Below are 21,867 nucleotides of genomic sequence, written 5' to 3'. Positions count from 1 at the left end.
AAGTCCCCTGCCCTCCTGTAAGAAGAAGAAGAAGAAGAAGAAGAAGAAGAAGAAGAAGAAGAAAAGAAGTTCATCATTATATTCTACACTGCAGAAGCCACTGTATACACGCATGAGGCTGGAGCTGCAGCAGCTGCGACACAGGAAAAACATTTTGCGAGCTCAGCTTGAGGTGCGGAAGCAAAGTGAACAGAAAACCTGTGACATTTTCAGGAGTCTCCCACTGCTTGTTTTAGGGGTGAGGAGGGTGAGGAGGGTGAGAAGGGTCGTCTCCGCTCAGCCCAGTCTGACGTGAACCGAGGAGAAGCTCCGAGCACAGATGCACTCCCCCCCCCCCCTCCCTCCTCCTCCTCCTCCTCTTCCTCCCCCCTGCTTTGGTCTTAACTGCCCTTCACTCGTTCTCCCCCGCTGGCGTCGCCTGCTTACACCTGCACACTTCTCTCAAACATCAGGGGAGCCCTGAGCAGGAGCCAGAGCGTCTGCTGCCACAGACACACACACACATACACGCACGCACACACACACACACACACACACACACACACACACACACACACACACGTTTAGACTACAACTGCTAAAACTCCAATTACTTCAATTTTGTTGTATTTTTCCAACTACACCCTGTGGCAAATTCAAAAATATGTTACACTTTGCTCGCCACTGACAAACTATCACACAGGAAACAAACGATAGACAGCGTGTTCGCACATACTGCACGAACATGCATGAACACAGACGGCGAGTTCAAATGAGCCTGACTGCTGGCAGACGCCTCCAGCAGCGCTGACAACTCTCACCAGGCTTCAGCGGCTCTGGTTCAGCAGCAGCTACTGATGTTTCCCTAACTGCTCGAAACGTTTGCGTTTGCATGGCTATAAATCGTAGCATGAAAGCAGGTGAAATCCATACGCTCGGAAGAAAGCAGCCGGCGCGGTCCAGGATAAAACGCTCTGGAGCAAATACACATTTGAATGCTTTGTTTTCCAGGTTGGACGAGTTGCCAAGTCAACGGGTTCGTGGTGTTTTTGTTTGTTGTCTTTTTTTTTTTTGCCATAAGTTGTGTGTTAGGTGAAGTTTTTACCACCCTGAACCTCAGCAGCAGCAGCCTGCAGCCGGTCTGTCACCCAGGCTGTTAATAGAGAGTGAGGGAGATGACTGACTTCACAGTTATCAAGTAATAGGCCTATTACTGCAGACAGATGGACAGTGTGTGTGAGTGCAGTGTGTGTGTGTGTGTGTGTGTGTGTGTGTGTCCTCCAGTAGTCTGCAGGACAATCAATCGATTCCTCGTTATGGCTTTAACACACATTGATCAGGGTCACTCCTTCAAAGACACGCAGGCAGACACACACACACACACACACACACACACACACACACACACACACACGCTGGAGCAGCAGCCTCGGATTAACCAGGGCCTCCAGGGCATCGGGGAGCTTTTTAATGAATCACGCAGCTTATATCATCATCACGATCATCATTACCTGCATTAGCGGAGAGGGCGAGCTCCTAAAAATCACCGCCTCGGGCAACCGAAGGTTGTTTTACTCCTCAGCCGGGGAAGAAGAAATGTTCCTTCCCTCCAACCTGTTGCTAGTTTTATCACTCCGCAAAACCAGAGTAGCTCCAGCAAGACTCTCTGCACAGGTTCAGTGAATATGACTGGCCGATGGCGTCAGGAGGGAGGTGGTGCTGCTATTTTCTTCTTTTGTTTCTGCTGCTCGACTCCGTGTTTCCAGCATCTCGAACCTGAGCTCAGCAACTCACAGCCAAACAGTGACGGATAGATGTGTAAATCCTATAATATTGTATAATTGATGTCCTGTTATTGTGTTTGGAAGTCAGCCAGTTCTTTTGGTTTTGAAATCTGCATTTTTTTTTAATTTTTTTTTGGTCAAAGCTCAGAATGAATTATTTCCGCTGCTGAATAACTCAGAGGTGGCAGGTGTTCCGCATCGTTTTCACCGCCCAACAGTTCAGCCTGTAACCAGGATATCATCCAGGCTTTGCTCTTCTCCTCATTTACATTTCCCCACCTTGTAAAAATGTGGCGGAAACAGACTTTATGATCGCGACATTAGATGGAGGAGCATGTTTCACGCCCTCCGGAGGCGTCAGTCGCACAGCCGGGAAGCAGGTAGTGAGCGGCTGCGGCTGCGGCAGCTCCAGCAGCGTCCACCACCACTGCCGCCGCCGCTGCCGCTGCTGCTGCTGCTGCTGCTGCTCCGCCTCCCTAACAACACTGTCTCTGTGTCCGGGCGCATGACTCTCCTGCTGCTGGAGTTACTGTGACGCTAATTCAAACATGCAGGCAGCTGTTAAATGCCCACAGCTGCTAACTGAACATCCACTGCCACTTCCTCCCACTGCCTCCCACTCCCTCACCCCCGTCGCGGTGCCTTCACCTCCTCTATCTCTCGCCCTCCGGGAACCCCGAGGTCCGCGTCGCCTCCAATCACTGCACCTATTGCTTCCCAGCCGGCCTGCGACTCCAGGAACGCTCACAGTTAACATGCTCAGGATGTTACAAGAAAAACAAGACGGAAGCCGGGGGGGTGGAAGAGTCGAGGGTGGCTGATGGGGCGGGGGCGGGGGGGTGGAGCTTGGCTGCATGATGCTGCGATGATGGATGGCGACGGAGCTCAAAGACCGGGTCTAAATCATTAGCCAAGCCATTAGCACTGACTGGAGCTTCCCCGTCATATAAATCACTCCTCAACTCACTGTTTTCACTCCGTCGCTTGTTGTTGCGAGCCCTGCAACCATAAACCTGGCCGGGTGCCCGTCTGCACGCTGAGCTCGCACAGCCAAACAACTTCATTCTGGAGGCCAGAAAAGCAAACGCTGCCTCCTGCTTAGGCGGCGCCTTTCATTGCACTGAATGTACGCATTTGCCCTGTAAGCATGTGTGTGTGTGTGTGTGTGTGTGTGTGTGTGCACGCGCACATCTCACATCATGGAGACCGTAGATGGCATTTGCGGTGATTGTGATATGAGGTAAAGGAAGCCGGCGGCGAGCGCAGAACGAGCAGAGGATGAGGATGAGAGGCAGAGAGACAGACAGGAGGGGGATTCAGGTGATGGATCGGCACAGAGCGAGGGATGAAAGAGGATGGAGGTAGAGGCAGCCTCCAGAAGAAGGCCCAGGAATGATGAAGGGAGAAGAATGGGTGCATTTTGAAAAGAGGCCGGCGAAGGGAGAAGGTGGCGGAGGAGAAGCCGGCATTTGGCTCCCTGCCGGGTTTTTTATTATTGTTTTTTTATCATATGCACTGCTGAATAATCATTTGGCCTGAGAAGGAAGAAAGAAGGATGGAGGTGAGGTGCCAGGAAAAGGAGGAATGAGGGTGGGGGGGGCGGGGGGGTGGGGGGTGAAGAGAGGAGATGAAGACGGGAGGGAGAGGAAGGAGGGACTGAAGGAGGAGCAGGGCAGACAGAACCATGATGGATGGGGTCCGGTGGGCAGCAGGAGGGGGAGGGGGAGGAGGAGACAGGAGGAAGAGTCAGCTGGATGTGGAGGAGAGAGAGAGAGAGAGAGAGAGAGAGAGAGAGGGAGAGGAGAGAGAGAGAGAGAGAGAGAGAGAGAGGGAGAGAGGGAGAGAGGGAGAGAGGGAGGAGCTGGCTGTCAGGATGATTTGAGCCCTCACTGGACCCTGACGCTGCACTTTTCCCTAACCATGTGTGTGTGCGTGTGTGTGTGTGTGTGTGTGTGTGTTCTTTCCAGGCCCTCCAAATAGAGATCTCGGTTTCAGAGACAGAGCAGTGCGGTGAGCTCAGGGGAAAATGTGACGGTCGAGCCAGGCGAACAGAGATCTGCCGCTCGCATTTTTTGAAGCGCTGTGATTGGCCACTCGGCTTCCTCTCCAATCAAAACATCGTCCTCGCCAGATCCTAAACATCTTTCGCTTCCCCCGAATCTTATCTAGAAAAGGTGGGATGTTTTTTCCAGCCTCGGACCTGCAACAGGCCCGTCGACGGGCTGCAGATGGAGCAGCCGCAGGCTAATGTGGCGCCCGTGGTGCTGGTCATGAGACGGGAGGAGAAAAAAAAGAGGGAAGTCACGGTGAGTCAGGACCAGTCTGTGGAAACGCTGATGGTATCGGCGGGCTGGGAGCTCTGGATGAGACTCCGCTGCCCCCCCCCCCCCCCCGGGCCCCTCCCTCCTCCAGCCTCCGGCTCTTAATAAACGGTACCGCAGCCCCAAAATGGTCCCGGCGCTGCAGCTCGCAGATTAGCATTTTGAATTGCAGCAGGAGCAATATTAGATTAGATGGCTTCGTGGAGGAGGGCGTGCACGACCTCTGGTCGACCCCTCAGAGCGCCGAATCTTTTGTTTCGTCTTTTTACGACAATTTGCGGCATTGATGGCTTTTTTTTTTTTTTTTGCTTTTTTCCCCTTTATGAGAGTGAAACCATGTCATTGGGTTTTTTATGTGATAAAAAGAGAGAGACGGGGAAACGGCATTAGCAGCTCATAATGTCTCTTTACGCCCCCCCCCCCCACACCCACCCACCCATCACTCCCTCCCACCCCAGAAGAGAAATGAATCATTTGTCTAAACGAGATGAGAGTGTTTGTGTGTTTGTCTGCGTGCGCGCTGCTCTCCATAAACTGACGGATTAGCCAGAGTTTTCTTTTCCTCTGAGCTGTAAAATCTCTCATCTTCACAAAACAAACATGACGTTTTTTCCTCTTTTTTTCTCGGAGGGAAGAATGTGCTCAATGAATCAGATTTTCTCCTTCGTCTTCTCTTTTTAAATATTTTTGCTAACTGGCGTGTTGTTCCAGTCTGGTAAAAGGCTGAGGCCGGAGTTTCAACTGACAGCTGAGGTCAGAGCCGCTGCTCGCCACCCTGCACCTCCACTTCCTGCTAACACACTCGTACGACCACACGCTGCGTCTTCTCTTTGGCCCCTTTGCCCTTTCACTTCCAGCCTCCACACACACACACACACACACACACACACACACACACACACACACACACACACACACACACACACACACACACACACACTCATGCAGGCCTTGGGGCTGCTGGGCGCCTCCAGACCTAAATAGCTCTTCTTCACCGCAGGGACGGTTGTAAATAACATCCTATTAGACGAGAAGACGTTGCTACCAACGCCGCTAAGCATTCCTCCGCCGCAGCTTTAATTTAGGCTGGGGAGAATGTTTTTTTTTGTTTGTTTTTTTTTTGATTGGTCGACGTCCCGCCGAACAAACAGACGCGGACAAGTGAGTGTCAGAGCGAACAGGCGGCGAACACAAACAGCCAGCGTGATAAATAAACCAGAGGCTGCGGGGTTTTTTCCTGGAGTTGGAGGAGCAGATCGTCTCCTCCTGGGAAACCACCGGACTTTAAGTGGAAGTGGGGAAATGAAAGAGAAAAGAGGGCATGGGCTGGGCTGGGTGGGGGGGCCAAAGAGAAAAGCATCGTGGGACGGTTGGGATGCGAACGTGTCAAACTGACCCGAGAATACAGAAAGAAATAAGAGAGAAAAAAATCTCTCTGTCTGACTGCCTGAAAGTGTGTTTGTCATTGGAGCAGCGTTGCAGCGGTGAGCGACGAGCGGCGAGCCTTCAACCTCCCTGCAGCCGCCCCCCTGAAATATTGATGTTTCAATTCCAACAGAGAAACGTCTGAATGATTTTTGGTACATCAGAGTGTGTGTGGTAGTGGTGGTGGTAACAGTGGTGGTGGGGAGGGGGTTGGGGGTGAGGGGGTCTTCTATCCATAATTGATATGGCTGAAATGTTAATAGCTGAATGCTGAATGGGAACAGAGGGTGGAAGTTCAGCGTGGTGTGTTTGTGGGAGTACATCTGCCTTCTGTGTGTGTGTGTGTGTGTGTGTGCGTGTGTGTGTGATTCAGGTTCAGAAGTTGTAAATGACGACATCAGTAAAGTGCAACGCAAACAACAGAAGTTTCATTTGGTTCCATTTTCAAATTAAAAGCATATTTCAACTCCAGTCCGGCTCCACTGATCTGTGTGAGTGTACGGATGTGTAAGTTGTGCCAGTATGTGCAAGTATGTTGTACACTTTCCTGATGAAAGTCAGTGCAGATGAAATACCGCAATGAAACAATAAAAAACTCTCTTCACTTTAATCACTTTCGGGAAGAGAGAATCCTGATTCACTAAAAGCTTTCGATTTTTGTCCAATGTGATAAATTATTGTATTTTATTTTATTTTTCTGACAACTCAACTCTTTAAGACGTGTATCAAGGAGCACCGGGTACAAAACGCTGGTGCTTGACGGTCTTGTTCCCTCCCTTCGAGCGTCTCTTGATTTCCCAGCATGCCTTTCTGCCTCTCCTCGTGTGCTTTCCGGAAGCGGAGCCAGAAAAGCCTCTAAAAATCCTCTAATCAGCGTCAGCGTGAAAAAGCATCCCGGAGCAGCGAATGTGTTGTGATTAGACTGTGATAATTAGAGACGAGGGACAGACGGAGGTCCCACTGTGATTATTATGGGACAGGCAAAGCCAGAAAAACATGAAGCGAGCGGCCACCGGTTCACCAAACACTGCCCAAAACTTTTCAGAAACTTGAAAGAAGAAAAAGGGAAAAAACAAAACTTGGCCCGTCCCGTCCCAGTGAAACTGTCCAAAGCTGTTTGAAGCTTCACAGCAAGCAACAGTTTCACTCCCACGACAACACAACACAACACAACACTACAGTCCTGTATTGTTGTTGTTTTTTGTTTACCTGCAGTCCAACTTCTCGATCTCAAAGTGTGGGTTGAAGTTGAGGACGATGCGCTGCGACGCCTCCGGCGCCGTGATGACCCAGCGGCAGTTCTGGTGCGGCGGGTACTCCAGCGGGTAGCCGGGGGTGGTGATGTAGCCGGCGTCGCTGGCGTCCAGGTAGCCGCCGCACGGCTCCGAGGCTGTGGGGGGCGGAGACAGAGCGAGGAGGCGTTAGAGTGGCAACCATGGATGCATTATTACAACTGGATACCAGACTGTTAAAATGGTGGCGTGGCCTTTTGTTTTCCAGTGGCCACTCGAGGTACTGCGGCCGAAAATCCCAAGAGGCCCAAAACTATTTTTTTTTTTTTTTTTCATCACAATACAAAGCTAAACTGGCTGACACGCAGAAAAACAAACACTTCATAATTAATATTTTCATTGTATATTTTCTAGTCACAGACTTTTAATCCTTCAATAAAAAAATTATAGAGTCTCATTTGTATCTCGTCTCGTTCTGATTGGCTGATGCTTCCTGATGAATCACGCGGGCTCCAGAGTCATGATGGGAAGTGACACTAAGGAGCCGCATTGTGTCAGTTCATCACAGGTTCAGGCGCTGATGCACAGAACGCAGTCCAATGGGAAGGCCGAGCAGCTCGAGGCCACGAACGACTCTCTCACTCGACACTCTGTGGTTTTACCGAAAAAAGAAGAAGAGCGAAAAACTGATAAAGTCCAGATAAGAGCCGTGTTTGCCGACACAGGATATGAGAGACAAAGACGCGTATGTGAGCAAGAAAGGACGCCTTGTTGTGTCACGCTGCCCAGTTGACCCTTGCCACTGCACGCGCACACACACACACACACACACACACACACACACAGCGGATCCACTTGTCACTGCTGATGAGTCGAAACCTCACAATGCAGCTCTTTCGCCGCCACGGAAGGAGCCTGACGTTGACGGGTAAGTCATATATAACTGTGACACCCGACGGCACAACACACACACACACACACACACACACACACACACACACACACACAACTGTACAATGTGTATGCCCTGTATTGTGCCGCCGGCAGCTGCTTCTGGAGGCCGTCAGGCTTGATCTGAACCTCGGCCGCTGTTTCAAAAGACACGAGACCAAAGTTAAACCGTCGTCGGGCGGAAGACTGAGGGGACGTCTTTGTTTGTTAAGTCCAAACGCTCCCAAACAACAAAAAGCTGGGACAGGATGAGGCTCCGTGTCAAGAGTCAAGTCAAATCAAATATCTCTCAAAACAAAACAACGACCACGTTGAACGAATTAGGTTGCGCTAATAATAATGATAGAAAATGGCATCTGTGAGTGTCAGCTGCCTACTGGGGAAGAATTTGGCTGGCGGGAGACAATTTCCTGTGTGTGAGAGGAAAACAATTAGAGCTCCGCCGGCGGCGGCGGAGGGCTACATTACTGTTTCAATCAGAGCTTAACGTGCTGCAGGACACAGACACATTTCTTTTTTTCTTTTTTTTTTAATGCTTGATATATAAAAAAAAAAACACAGCTTGCGACGTCCTCCGTGAAGTAAAGTGCAGAACAGGAGGCGAGGACAGCAAGCGAGAGACACATTTAAAGAGAAATAGAGCCACAGGAGATCGAATATCTGCCGGCTAATTATATACAAACTCTGACACGGATGTAAACCGTACCAAAAAGTAAATAAATAAACTTCTCCTGGTTGGTGACAGCATCCTGCCCGCTGTGCGCTGCGGTGCTTTATTTATCGCCTGTCTGTGCTGACTGGGACGGCACGACTCAGTCAAACTGCTCAGCGCGACAGGACACGACACGACACGTCGCCGCCGCCCAAAATAGCCGCGCTACTGTAAACCCAATCTGAGGGGGAGCCGTGCGTGCAAACATGTAGGCGCGCGGCGGCGTAAACACCTCGACAGGTTTTCCAAGACGCACTCCTCTCTCCACATCACACTGCTGCTCGTGTGGACGTGGAGCCGAAAGAGGAGGGATGATTCTGGGCCAGGGTGGAGGGGTGGAGGGGTGGAGGAGTGGAGGGGTGGAGGGGTGGAGGGGTGGAGGAGCTTTCAGGGCTCCTGGAGGAATAAAAGCGATTAATAAGCTATTACAGAGGCTTGAAAAGGCAAAGAGAACCTGTGGCTGTGTGACAGCCTCACAGTGTGAAGGGGCTGGATGTCAGGTGTGCTTCGGGCTTTTTTGCGTATTTATTGAGTTTTCCGCAGCGGATTAGTCTTAGTTTAAGGTTTTGAACTACAGAAACAAGATGCCCAGCCTGTCGAGATCGGTGCTTTTTTTTTTTTTAACCACTGCGCCGCCGCACACTAGTGCGCCGTGAGATGATGTCAGGTGCGCTGTGAAAAATAATCCAATTTCACTTAATTGGTCTAAAACACTTAATTGTGTGCATCTAAACAGTGAATGAGTGAGTGAGTCACTGAATGAGTATAATTAAATCAAGAGACTATATTGTCATCATTAGGCTAAAATAAAATGTTATTTCATCATATTTTTAGTTGGTGGTGTGCCATGGGATTTTTTTCCAATGTAAAAAAATGTGCCGTGGCTCAAAAAAACAAAACCAAAAAATAATTCTGCTCTAGATTACATCTTAGTGCCTCTTTAGCGGAGCTGCCCTTTCACTTTCCCCCAGCTTCCACCCGGACGACCTCCTCCTCCTCCTTCACCTCTGGCGTGCGGCCGATGAAGGCTGTGCCCTCGTGTGTCTGATGAATAAGGTCTGTGTGGCGGAGCGGCAGACGCCGCGTGCGCTCCAACTATTGTGTCTGCTCAGCTTTAGGGGTCTATCAATACCCAGACGCAAGGCGTGCCACGGGAGAGGCGGTTGAAAAACGATCGCACCCAGGCAGGAAGTGACTCAGACAGCGGGGAAGAATAGAATCCCGCACGCAAAGTAAGCGTTCAGAAAGTGTGAAGCTTGTGATTTATAGGCTGAGAGTGGTGGTGGTGCGCTGGCAGGGCGGCCAGGCATGGTGGAGGCCAAGTTCTGTGAGGATGGATGAAGGTCTCTCTGACAGGCTGAAGCTGAGCTTTAGAGCCAAATACTGATGCTGCAACAAAACAGCATCAGGGCCGTGCTGCGGCAGGAAGATCTCAGGTGATCGACGGCACCCAAGATAGAGGAACACGATTGGCTGCGAGCGCAGCGACCTATACGTCTAGCTGTTCTCAAGGTTCTGGACGAGTCTGTGGTGGACCACAGGCACAGCTTCAACAAGGGTGTGTGCGGTGCAGAACACAATAAGATGCTGGGTTTGCAGGGAAAATGAGGACGACTCCACGTCAGGAGTCATCAAACACAACATCGACACCATGAAACACCGCAATCCTCCAGTCCAGTCGAGACGTTTGCGTCAGTGGCCTGCTTTTTCCTCTCTCTCCCTCCCTTCTTCCCTGTTTAAGCCAAACGACAAACTGCTCAACATCGCGACGGAACTCAGACGTCACATCACGCCGAGTTCCTGCCGCCGGCAAACGCTGCTAAACATTCAAGCTGGGACAAAAGACGGACAACCTGCTGCATTATTGACGAGTCTCCTCTTCCTGCGCAGGTCCCGGTGGCACATATTCAACAACTTATCCCCGCACACACACTCACATGCATACCTTCATGCACGCACATTCGGGGCTCTATGAGGATAAAGGTTCCTGTTGCTAGCGGAGCTGTTAGCACCCCCCCCGTCGTCGTCGTCGAGTCAGAGCTGATTGTGCGGAGAAACTTTCCAGCCGCGCCGCAAATCGATATGACAGCCGGTGACAACTTTCTGGCCGTAAAGCAACACAACGCTAATTTGAATTTTCCAGGAAGCGTTACGGCGGAAGCGATATCGATCTGTAGGGGAGAGGGAGAAAAAAAAAAAGAAGTGTTGCTGTGAGTGCAGGTGTGCTTCACGCAGCTAACCAGCGGAGCGGCACCATTATTTGGCCGCATCCACAACTGAGGCTGCGCAGGGCGACTGGAAAACAGACACTCTGGCAATCTCATTAGAGTGCCCGTGTAGCAAACAGGTCCCCGAATTCACCGATCGATACTCTCGGAGCATCTGGAGCTCAGCCTGAGGAAGTGAAATGCTAATCCACCAACTCGTTGATTCACGCGTACGAACTGCAGGTTTGAGGCGATGCGTCAGCGAGGGCCGCCAGCGAGGCCGGCGTCAGCACAAAGCTTCTGGGAACAGTGGGGATCGAAACAAAGTTTGTTTTAAAAAAAAAAAAAAAAGGTTGTAATGTCTTTTTTGGATGCGCATCAAGGCGCCGTTAGTCACCCAAACCTGGGAAACCTCAGGAATGAACGAGTGGAGAGAACATCTGTGTCCCATCAGGTGAAAAGAGAAAGTCAGCAGCTCTGAAAAGCTTCAGCAAACACACAATCCAACCCTCCCTGCCTCTCACTCTCTCTCTCCCGTCTCTCTCTCTCTCTCTCTCTCTCTCCCGTCTCTCTCTCCCACACACAGAGTGAGCGAGAGCGAGAGAGAGAGAGAGAAACAGGTGGGGTCACGCTCTCCTCCAGGTGCCCCGCATTAAAAAACCCCGGCGGAAAACTACAGAGGCAACTTAAAAAGGGGCCGAGAAACAAAGAGAATAAAGGTAGACGGTGAAGAAAGGAGGCAGGGACTCACGAGGGGGATGAAAAGAGGAGGATGAGTGTGTAACACAGAGCGAGATCTGACACGAAACAAGCTCCTCCACTCGGGGAGGGGCCACACTTTCACCTGATCTCGCCGCTGCCTCAGCGAGTGCGGGACGGAAAAACAGGAGGGGGAGGCCGGAGTGAAAGATGACGGAACGACAGGAGACGGACCAGCAGCAAAAACAGGATATAAAATAAAAGAAGAGGCAGAGTTTCAGCTGAACTAGTGCGAGTGCTGCGACTGGTTTTGGTTTGCTTCAGAAAAGAAAGAATGAAAGAACCTTGGTACGACGTGACGACTCTCCCCTCAGCCTCAGCAGCAGCAGCAGCAGCAGCCGCAGCAGCAGCAGCAGCAGCAGCAGCAGCAGCAGCCGTTTACACATGCCTGCTTTCAGTTTACCTCCCTGCAGCGCCGGCAGGGTCGGGGGCTGCAGACACTTCAGGTGACGTTCCCGCTTGACTGAGTGGGCCAATAATGCACTCTGCTCAAATAAAGGTGGAGTAAGCAGCAGCACTTGGCTCCTGGCACGAGCATCAAACCGCGGCACTGGCCGCTCGCTCCGCGTCTTTAATAAACAAGGCGGGAGAAAATCCGTCAGAGTGCCGCTGTTTTAAGATCGCAGCCTCAGATATTCACTGCACGGCCGTATGTTTTTATCGTTCTTGGCACAGTTTATGCTTTTCACAGTTTCCCTTGTTCTTGGATGTGAGTTCTAAGAGTTGCTGCCTGTCTTATAATGGAGATCAACTGTTAAATGGCTGAATGAAATAAATCACATCCGCTGTGTGTCGTGATCTTAACACGCTAACAGCACCAAAGATCAACTCTAAAGCCCTCAGCTTGTTTATTTCTGCCCTCATAAGAGGAACCTGACATCCAGTGTTCCTTAATAGAAGCTACAAGAACCGAACTACGCTAGGTTTTCACGTGAGGGATCCACAGCCAGGCTGAGAGAACACAGCCTGGCAGCACTGACGGGGGGGGGGGGAGAGGTCGGCAGCGGCGGGAGAAACAGGAAGATTTCCCATCGTGGCGAAGGCCGGGCGGAGGGAACGCTGCGCTCCAGGAGAGGTGAAGAGGTGCGGTGAAGAGAAAGAAAGAGGGGAAAAAAATAACACAAGAGGATGATTCAGCGTGAAGGCAGCAGGGAGGGGGAAAAAAAAACAAGAACCTGTGGCCTCGCACGGCACCGCCGCTGCTGCTGCTGCTGCTGCTGCTGCTGCTGCTGCTGCTGCTCACATGAACTCTTAGGGAAGATTCCCATGATTCCAGCAAGGAAAAGTAGAGAATCCGGGACGGACAGAGCCACCCCCCCCCCCCCCCCCACCCCCCCCGGTCCCGTCCCCCCGTCCCCCTGACCACCACTCTCCAGTTATTAGCCACGACCAATCAGTGAGTTGTTAGGTGTTAGCATGCTAGCGGTTTTACTAATGACATGATAACTGTAATTAGAACGTGCGGCTGGACTCGCTAATTGTGCTCCATCCCTTTTATGTACTGACGGTGATGGAGACAAAGAGAGAGGCAGAGGGAGAGAGAGACAGTGAGAGAGAGGGGGGGGGGGGAGAGAGAGAGAGAGAGAGAGAGAGAGAAACCACAGCGAAGGTTAATTAGCTTAATGTTTGTTCGCCCGCTGCAAAACTAGCTTGTTGAAGTCTTCTGTGGTCACTCAGGCGCCATTATTTTAATGACTGATGTTTGGAGGGCCGGTGGGGTGGGTGGAGGGGGGGGGTGGGGGGGGCAGTGTTAACAGCTAATGTGATGGTGTTTTCTCACGGTTGCGTTGCCACTCGACTGGGGTTGTAACGCGGTGAGTGACACCTGGTGGCCAGAGGACACCTGTTACCTGCACGAGCCGCCGTCCATCCACGCAGCCATTCATGCAAACAAAAGGCCAGAGAGGCAAACACAGAGACAAACACACACACTCCAAGATGTTTATGAGAAGGAGAAGGAGAAGGGGGAAAAAAAAAAGGTTTGCATCTATATTACAGCCGCAGGATTTTTTAATAACCTGCTTCACTTTTGGCCACGGGCCCTGCTGTGCTCGACGGAGGGGAGGAATAAATCTGACTGGCTTTTACTGCAGGTGGCTCCACTCAACTACTCCTTCACACTCGGCTGCCTTCCTATTATTTCGCTAATGCCCTCTCATGCTCCCTCTCTCTCTCTCTCTCTCTCTCTCTCTCTCTCTCTCTCTCCGCCTCCACCCCCACCCAACCCCACCCCCAGCACCACCCCCTCCTTCACTCGTGTTTCCTTGCTCTCTCCATCTCTTTCTCCACTTCATCTCCGCCGCTGCTCGGCGGCTTTGTATTTCAGGTGTGTTTGGAGACCTACCAGTCCGGCCCCCTCTCAGGTCAACCATCACACCATTACAAAACAATTCTTCAGCAAATTTGTTTGTTTTTTTTCTCTGATTAAAACCAAAAATGCCCTTGAAATAAGGAAACCAAACCAGGCAATGAGCTAATTCCATATCGGATGAGATGTAATGAGTTGGTACATTTTCCAATCCTCACTGTGAGCCAATCACACATCCATGGCTACTTGTAGAACAGCGCCACCTACAATATTTCAGCCCCCTGTCGGAGCGATGACATGCAGCCGCGCTGAGCCGGAACCAGGTCAACAAACGACACGGCTGATTTGATTTGCTGATGACACACTACTGTTGATCAGCCCCGCTAGTCAAACAGGAAGCAGTTACCAGGCGAGCTCAGTGAGGGAGGGGGGCGGGACGCTGCAGGAGCTACAGGTGCGGCAACGTGTCGCACAGGTCAAAGGTCAAAAGCCGACGCTGCTGAGCCGTAACTGCAACCGCAAACAACCGGAGCTGCTGAACCCTTTCAGGACGCAGACTTGACATTTCCTCCCTCTACCTTCCCCTCAGTCTCCGCTAGGCACCGGGGGGGGGGGGGGTCGATCGCAGCACCCCCCGGTGGAGAAACCTGCGGGTGCTTCACCCCACACCCCCAGCGCAGAGCTCCGACCAAGCTAGACTGTTTCATCATCCGGCATATTTCAGCAGAGGCTCTATGGAGGCAGACAGCCGGTCTTGAGTGGCCAATTACGTCCGTTTATCTCCCTTCCAGGCGCAGCTGTGATCAAACGGAATGAAGAAACAGGATCAAACAGTGAGGCAAAGAGAGGGAGGGAGGAAGAGGAGGGGGGGAAAAGGCGCTCTTCCGTTTTGGTTGCCTTCCTTTTGCAGCTACTTCCTCTTCCACCCATCTGTACTTCAATCCCCCTCCTCCATTCTCTCCTGTCTCTCTCTATATATGTATGCATCATCACTATGCTCCCCTCGCTCATCTCTCCGGAGACGGCAAAGTTTAGCGCCGAGGAGGCTCCGTCGCACACTCAGTCTTCCGAGCACGCGTGTGTGTGTGTGAGTGTATGCAGGGAGATTAAGAGGGTGCCCAGGAAAGCCGGAGTTCAGCTGCAGCCGTCAAATAAAGACGGCAGCGGCGGCTCGTCGGCGAGGCCTCGCGCAGACCTGTTACACAACGACGGAGCGTTCGCGGAAAAACAAGGCAGGAATTGCAATTTTCTGACAGAGGAAACGACGTGACCAGGCCTGAAAGCAGAAGTCGGTCACTTGGTGGAAAACTTGTGGTCGTGGTGAAGATGAAAAACACAACAACACTGACAATAAAATAGAAACTGACGCGGTTGCTAAACGATTGTATCTGCCACCACTTCCTCAATTTTTGTTTGGTTTTATTTTTTGCTGCATGACATGATTTAACTAATGGCTCTGGAGTTTGCAAATTCAAAGCTTATAGCGTTAACGGTCCCAGTACAGACGACAAAAGCGGATTGAACTGAATCACATTGTGCAAAAATCCAAGGAAAATATACAGATTTCTGGCCGCCTGATCCAAAAAAAAAAACAAAAAAAAAAACTTGCTCCAATATGGCCACAGATCAGACCTGAGAGGTGATGTGGTGTTCAGACCAGTGCAGCCAGTGTCGCTCTGCTCTCAAACAACAAACACTCGGCAGACTGGCCACTCAATCCGAGTCATGAGATCCGTAAAAGCTCCGGCTCGCCTCGAATAAGCCCCAAATCAATGACATTTACAATGCAGACAACTTCTCCCACATCTTCTTAGCACTCTCTCTCTCTCTCTCTCTCTCTCTCTCTCTCACACACACACACACACACACACACACACACACACACACACACACACACACACTCGCAACGGAGGTGAGGGTTGGGAGAATCTGATTATCTGCAATTTTACAATTTATAAAGTCTTCTTGGAAAGTCTTCAACACAAATTGAGTTTGGTGCACAGCAGCTGAAACAGCCTGTTTCAAAATAACCTTCGACTCAAACCTGTGGCTGCTCCTGGCGCTGGGATCTCTTCCCAGGTTTAAAACCAAACAAACAGCATGTTCACATGAAAATAAAATCATCTACTTGATGCAGAAGAATATACACAAAATAAATTTAAAAAATAAATACATTTTTAAAATGACCTGTGCTCATTTTCAGCGCTTTCCCAGTGGCCACATGTGATTTTCTAAATAATAATAATAATAATAATAATAATAATAATAATAATAATGTTTAGCCCTTTTCTTTCCTTTCTAATCCCAGCGCCCAGGTGGCGAATGAGGACCCACATTTCACACACGGACTGGGGGAGCTGGGTCAGTGGCCGGTGGGCCGGTGGCCTCGCAGCGGCCAGCGGACGGACAGAGTCCGGAGCGGCGAGCAGCAGCAGCGGCAGCAGCCTCAGCGCTCCCCGGCGACCGAGCCTTCTGCTGCCTGCATGGAGCTCCAGGGTGCGCGTCTTTTCATAAAGGTCCACATCGTTTGGACAATACTGAGAAACGCAATTTGGAAATGGGGGGAGGGGGGAGGAGCGGTCTGCCCTGGCATCGGTCCCCTGGAGGGGTTTTCTTTCTCCCACCGGTGAAAGTTTTAAAAGCGTCGCCGCTCGGTTTGCAAAAGAAAAAGGGGTCAAACTATCAGCGAGGCCGTCGCTCCGTCCAGGGACTGACACCAGGACGCTGGGTGTCAGGAGGAGTCCCGTGTTAAAAAAAAAAAAAAAAAAAGGTGCGTTCACGTCCGCTAATTGACTCATTTTACACCCAAGTGTTGTTTTCCCACCTCCGGTGCTGAAGCCAAGTGAGGACGACAGGACATCCTGCCTCCGTCTGCTGCTCCAACAGAACTAATGGGCGAAACCCGCCAAACTTTCAGATATTTCAAAAACATCTTCTTCTTTTTATAACTGGAAATTTGTATTCGGGTACAGACATACAGACAGACAGACAGAGTGAGTCTGTGGGAAAGCGGACTTGATTTCCATCTCACACCTTCCCGTGACGGTGTGATGTTGAGCGGAGAGCAGAGCCAAACTCACCTCCTTCCTCTGTTCTGGCCGCCGAAGGCAGCAGAGAAGCCAGTAAACATCCACACAGCCACGCCAATAAATCCATCTCTGCGTCCTTTATCTTCGACTTTTTGATGTGGAGGTAAAAAAAAAAAAAAAAAAACTAAAAAAAAAAAAGAAGAAAAAAAACAAGAATCCCTCTTCGCCGCTGCGGCTTTATTCTCTAAATAGCGTCTAAAGTCCCCGTAAGGTTTTTTTTTTTGTTGTTTTCCTTTTCGTTCTTCTTCTTCTCCACAGTTTTGTGTCTCTTTGAATCACAAGCGCGTGTGTGTCTCCGCGAGCTTTCCAAGAAAAAAAAAGCCAAGACAGCGCCGCTTCCAAAGTGTCACTCCCGGCCAGACTTTGCTGCCCTCGGCCGCTTCTCTCCTTCCCCTCCCTCGAGCCGAGTCTCCGGAACCGAGTCGCGCGGGCGGCGTGATTTCTCTGCCTCTACACGCCGAGTTGACGATCCATCGCGGGTCGCCCCGCTCCGCGCGCAGCTCCGTCTCACACGGCCCCCCTGTCAGTCACGGCGCACGCGGACGCCGGTGTCCTCGCGACGGTCAGGGCAGGCAAATGACTGGAAACATGAAGAGAGCTCTCGCGCCTCTGGCGACACGCACTTGTTTGTTTAGGAAGAGGGGTGTCGGGGGGGGAGAGAGAGAGAAAAAAAAGACACGTTTTCCTTCCTCCTTGTCTCGTGAAAATCGCTCGCGGGTCCGGACATAAGATTTATAAGTATTTGTAGGGGGGGTAAAAATAAAACAAAGCAAAAACTTGGCCCTTGGCTGGTCTCGCGGCTCACTGTCCGGAGAGGTGTCCACTTCTTGCGCCAAAGAAGGAAGAGAAGAGAGGAGAAGTGGACAGCAGCGGAGCAGCGGGGAGAGTCGAGCCGCGCGTAAAAGTGCCGCGGAGCGGAATGAAGACGTGCAGCCTGTGCGCTCTCCTCCTGCACACTGCGCGTCCCCTCGGCTGGAACACTCTCTCCGCCCCCTCCTCCTCCCCCTCCTCCCCCTCCACTCCTCCCTCTCTGCCGGCTCTCTGACACTCGCAGCGCCTCTCTCGGCTCGCCAGCAGCAGCAGCAGCAGCAGCAGCGCTCCTCGCGCCAATCTCTGCTGGGTTAGTGGCGGCGCGAGGACTCTCTGCTCGATCAGTGCATCCCCTCACACCCCACACACACCACCGTTTTGGGGCGCGTGCACGCCGGTACGCGCAAGCGTGTTTCGGATTATAGTACAGGCACCTCGGCCCGCCTCCCTTCACACTCCGATTAGAGAGAGAGAGAGAGAGAGAGAGAGAGAGAGAGAGAGAGAGAGAGAGAGGTTTCATCCCTCACTCCCCCTCTCTTTTTCCTGCTGTCTCACCTTTGCTCACCTCACGAGCTCCCCCAGGGTTTATCTATTTCTTTCTCCCAGCAGATGGACCTCCATGCTGCTCTCTGGTTCACCATCACCTCCGCCGCCGCGCATTATTTCATTCATTCCTTTTCTTTTCCTCTCTTTTGCGTCCCCCTTTTAATTCCTTCCTCCACTTTATCGCAGTGTGTTGGTGTAAAATAAAAAAAAAATTTTTAAAAAAAAATGTTGTTGGAGGTGGGGGAGCTCCTCCAGGTCCAGCTCGTCTTCCCAGTCAAGGGGCCCGGCGGGACGGTGAGCTGAGCGGAGGAGAAGAAGGATTGGATTTACGCCGTGACTGACTGCTGAATATCCTCCTCTGTGAAAATTAAGATTTACTTGTCAAGTGGTGCTCCCGCTGTGGTTGTAATGATTCAGCTCGCGGCATTCAACACACACTCACTCACACACACACACACACACACACACACACACACACACTAACAGAGACACACACACATGCGCACAAAGCTGTTTACCGAGGGCACGCGGGTGAGCGTTGAGCGGAATTTAAACGCACAAGGACGAAACGCAGCCTCACAGAAGAGAGAAGTGGTGTGGGAGGGGTGGGGTGGGGGGTCGGATGGCAAACAGCCGGGGGCTGGGTGGGCAGCCCAGCCACCCACCCCCCCCCCCAGGGCGGAAGACGTGCGTCTTTCTTTGTTGGCGGCCGTAACAAAAAAAAAACAAAAATAAACAACAACGGGCTCAATGTTGCACAGCTCGCAGCCTGAACAACCCAAGCAGAGCTCGCTGCCCATACTGGCTTCCTAGGACACACCCTGGGCACACACACACACACACACACACACGGAGGCCATAATGATAGAGGGGACGCCGCAGCAGGCCACTGGGTCGAGGCCATCGTGTCGAGGACGGAGGAGCAGCAGATTCTGTTCACCTCCTTCTGCTGCGACAGAGAAGAAAAACAACACACACGTCGCAGACGGCGGCCTGCTGGGATTATTTACAGCCTTTCAAAGTTTTCACAGTGATAAGGACCGGCGGCCGTTCGTCCGAGGAGTTGGCAGTGGAGGTTTTTTTTTTTTGGGGGGGGTCGTGGGGCAGAAACATCTCTGAGGGTCTTGAGGTTCCTTTAAGGCACGACAGCGGTGGTGTGACCCCAGCCATTAGCCAGGTCCCTCACTTTTGACCCCAGGAATTAGTCCCCCTCTCTTCTCTTGTTACCATCACTGACCCCCCCCCCCCCCAACCCTCCACCCCTCCCCCGCTCAGGCAGCTGGACCCTGTCCAGTGAGAGATCACAGGGATCCCACAGTGACTTTGGTGATGTTCCTCCGCAGCTCCAAGGTTCTTCCTGCCTGGAGATGCAGCACGACGTCGATGGAACAATTCAGAGCCCTTCTCCCTCTTTATTTTTCCCTTTGTCAATATTTCAGAGCCATTGCAGCGTTTATACCCCCCCGCCCCCCCCCACCCCCTTCTGTATCCACAAAGAGGCCCGGCCGTGCTTCAATTGACGTGAAATGAAAATAAGGTTAAAAAAATAAAAAAATAAATTGTTGTTGGACCTTTTGTCTCACATGGGAACAGATTGTGCTGAGGATAATTTGAAAAAAAAAAAAAAAGGAAAAGAAAAAGAAAAATTTGCTCTCCAGACTTCGACAGTGAAGACTTTGGTGAGGAAAAGTAAACACAGTCCTGCCTGTTGCTGCCGGCCGCTTCACACCAGCGTCCAGCGGACTTTCCCTTCACGGATTCCTCGGTGTAACTTAACGGCCGTGTGTTGTGAAACGACGATACGCTCAATCCACGACAACTCTTGACGCTTGCCAACGCGGCGGAGCGGCTTTCCCAGAACTTTGTCGCTGACATCAGCCGCTGGGCTCCAGTGAAAGCGGATCCGACCCGCCGCTGCTCCTGGTCCCTGGCATGAGAGACTTTTTAAACATTTTGTGGAAAAGCGGCAGCTGTCAGTCCCGAGGCGACGGCGGCGGCTGAGTTTGAGTGAGCGATCCGAGTGTCCAGCCTGATAGGAAAGAATCGCAGCTTTGTTTATTTTAGGCGCGGCTGCAGTCGGACTGAGTGTGGCTTTATCTGGCAGCCGGGCAGAAACTTTTTAACTGCCCCGCAAATGACGTGGAAAGTCCTGAAGTTTTCCACAGATGCTTTGCAAGAAATAGTTACGCGTTCATATCAGAGTTTTTTTTTTTTTTTTTTTTTTACATTTTCGTCTTTGTGACTCAAACACAGGGAGGCTGTTGTGGCCACGACGCTCTAAAACCAAGACCAAACTGCGCGTGGATTAATGACATCATCCTGCGAAGCGAAAAAACGGGCAGCTTTGTACTTGAACACAACACGGTTGATGTTTGAGCCGACGGTCCGGCGGTCCGAGATCTTGGGGAACCTCTGCCGGTGTCTTTTTCCGACATCACGCTGCCAAACGCAGCGTCCAACCGTTTCTGCAAAGCCACCCAAAACAGGCTCCGTGCGATTCGCCTTCATGGAAGAGGAAGTTTGAACTTCTTTCCTTTTGAGTTTCCCCACATCTCTTCCGATTGATTTTTGTTGCCTTTTCTTTTTTCTCTCACTATTTCCGTCGTGTTTCATGCGAACCAGTGAGCCGCCTGCCGGGAGAGGCGCTCCGAGGAAAACGTGAGCGGTTATATTTAAAAACCGACGAGGCGCCCCCGCTGCGTCCTCATTGATGCTGATCGACAGGATCTCGCTGGCTAAGGTCGCCCAGGTCACTCACTCGAACACACACACACACACACACACACACACACGCACACACGCACACAAACTTCCCAGCTTCAGTCCAAAACGTTAAAAAAAAGGAAATCTATAAAAAAGTTCAGCTTGAACGACAATCGCTCAGCCGTCGTTTCGACAAACAGGCCTGACGTGAGCTGCTTTCCTCGCTGGTTCTTCACGACTAACCGGATGCTTTCTTTTTTTTTGGACAGGCAGCGTGACCTCCCCCCCCAACTCCTCAAATCCCTCGCACCCCTCCGAGAGCGCGTTAGAGAGTTCATTTTATTTCCTCTGTCCGCTGCTTCCTCTTCAACTTTGCCAAGTACACACACTCTGGCTTCGGGCCTTGAACACACGAAATGCACTTGTGGTGTGCGTGCGTCACCACATAGGTGCGAATCGTCCGCCGGCCTGTCGACGAGCACGACTGGCAACCCAAACTGCAGCACTGCGACTCTCCGCCTCTGGGGAGTCGATAAAACGTGAATCCCTAACTTTCAGGCAGAAAGGTCATTTTTGAAATACAACAAATTCCGCCACTTCCCTCCCCGCCGTCCACCCTCACTTCCTCTCTCTCTCTCTCTCTCTCTCTCTCTCTCTCTCTCTCTCTCTCTCGGGACGCAAACAGAGTTTGGGTCATAATGAATTCTGACAAAGCAGACTGGCCAAGCCACCAGCCCAAGAGGGGGCTGTTTGGAATTGTTGGTTTTTGTCCAATGGGGCCTTTCGAGGAGGCGGCCAGAATATGAAGTCAGCGCAGGCCGTCACAAAAAAGAGGAAAGAAAACAAAAAAAAGCCGCTATTTGACAAAAGAGAAGGATGCTCGACTTGTTACGTCTCCTTTAAAAGATGAACTCATGAGGTCGGGTCCTGTGGAACAATGTCTCTCAGCTGCCTGATTACCTCTCCAGCACTGCTGCCTCCATCCCTCCATCCCTCCATCCCTCCCTCCCTCCCTCCTCCCATCTCCGAGGTTAATGGCAC

General features: G+C 51.5%; 1 protein-coding gene across 1 annotated transcript in view; it reads right to left on the bottom strand.

The window, feature by feature from the left end:
• Positions 1 to 17,730, bottom strand: part of LOC142897772 (neuropilin-2-like) — a 63,316-nt gene extending 45,586 nt beyond the window's left edge. Inside the window, exons 1-2 of the mRNA XM_076040322.1 lie at positions 16,759 to 17,730; positions 6,719 to 6,899 (exon numbers count right to left, since the gene is read on the bottom strand). Of these exons, the coding sequence (XP_075896437.1) occupies positions 6,719 to 6,899; positions 16,759 to 16,834 (257 nt within the window). The 5' untranslated portion in view covers positions 16,835 to 17,730. The remainder of the gene's footprint in view (positions 1 to 6,718; positions 6,900 to 16,758) is intronic.
• Between the last annotated feature and the right edge of the window lie 4,137 nt (positions 17,731 to 21,867).

This window comes from Nelusetta ayraudi, unplaced genomic scaffold (assembly GCF_046127955.1).
Source record: "Nelusetta ayraudi isolate G7.1 ecotype Tasmania unplaced genomic scaffold, CSIRO-AGI_Nayr_v1 ptg000060l, whole genome shotgun sequence".
Lineage (NCBI taxonomy): Eukaryota > Metazoa > Chordata > Actinopteri > Tetraodontiformes > Monacanthidae > Nelusetta > Nelusetta ayraudi.
Note: the sequence above shows the minus strand (reverse complement) of the source record. Positions and strands in the feature narration are given on the sequence as shown.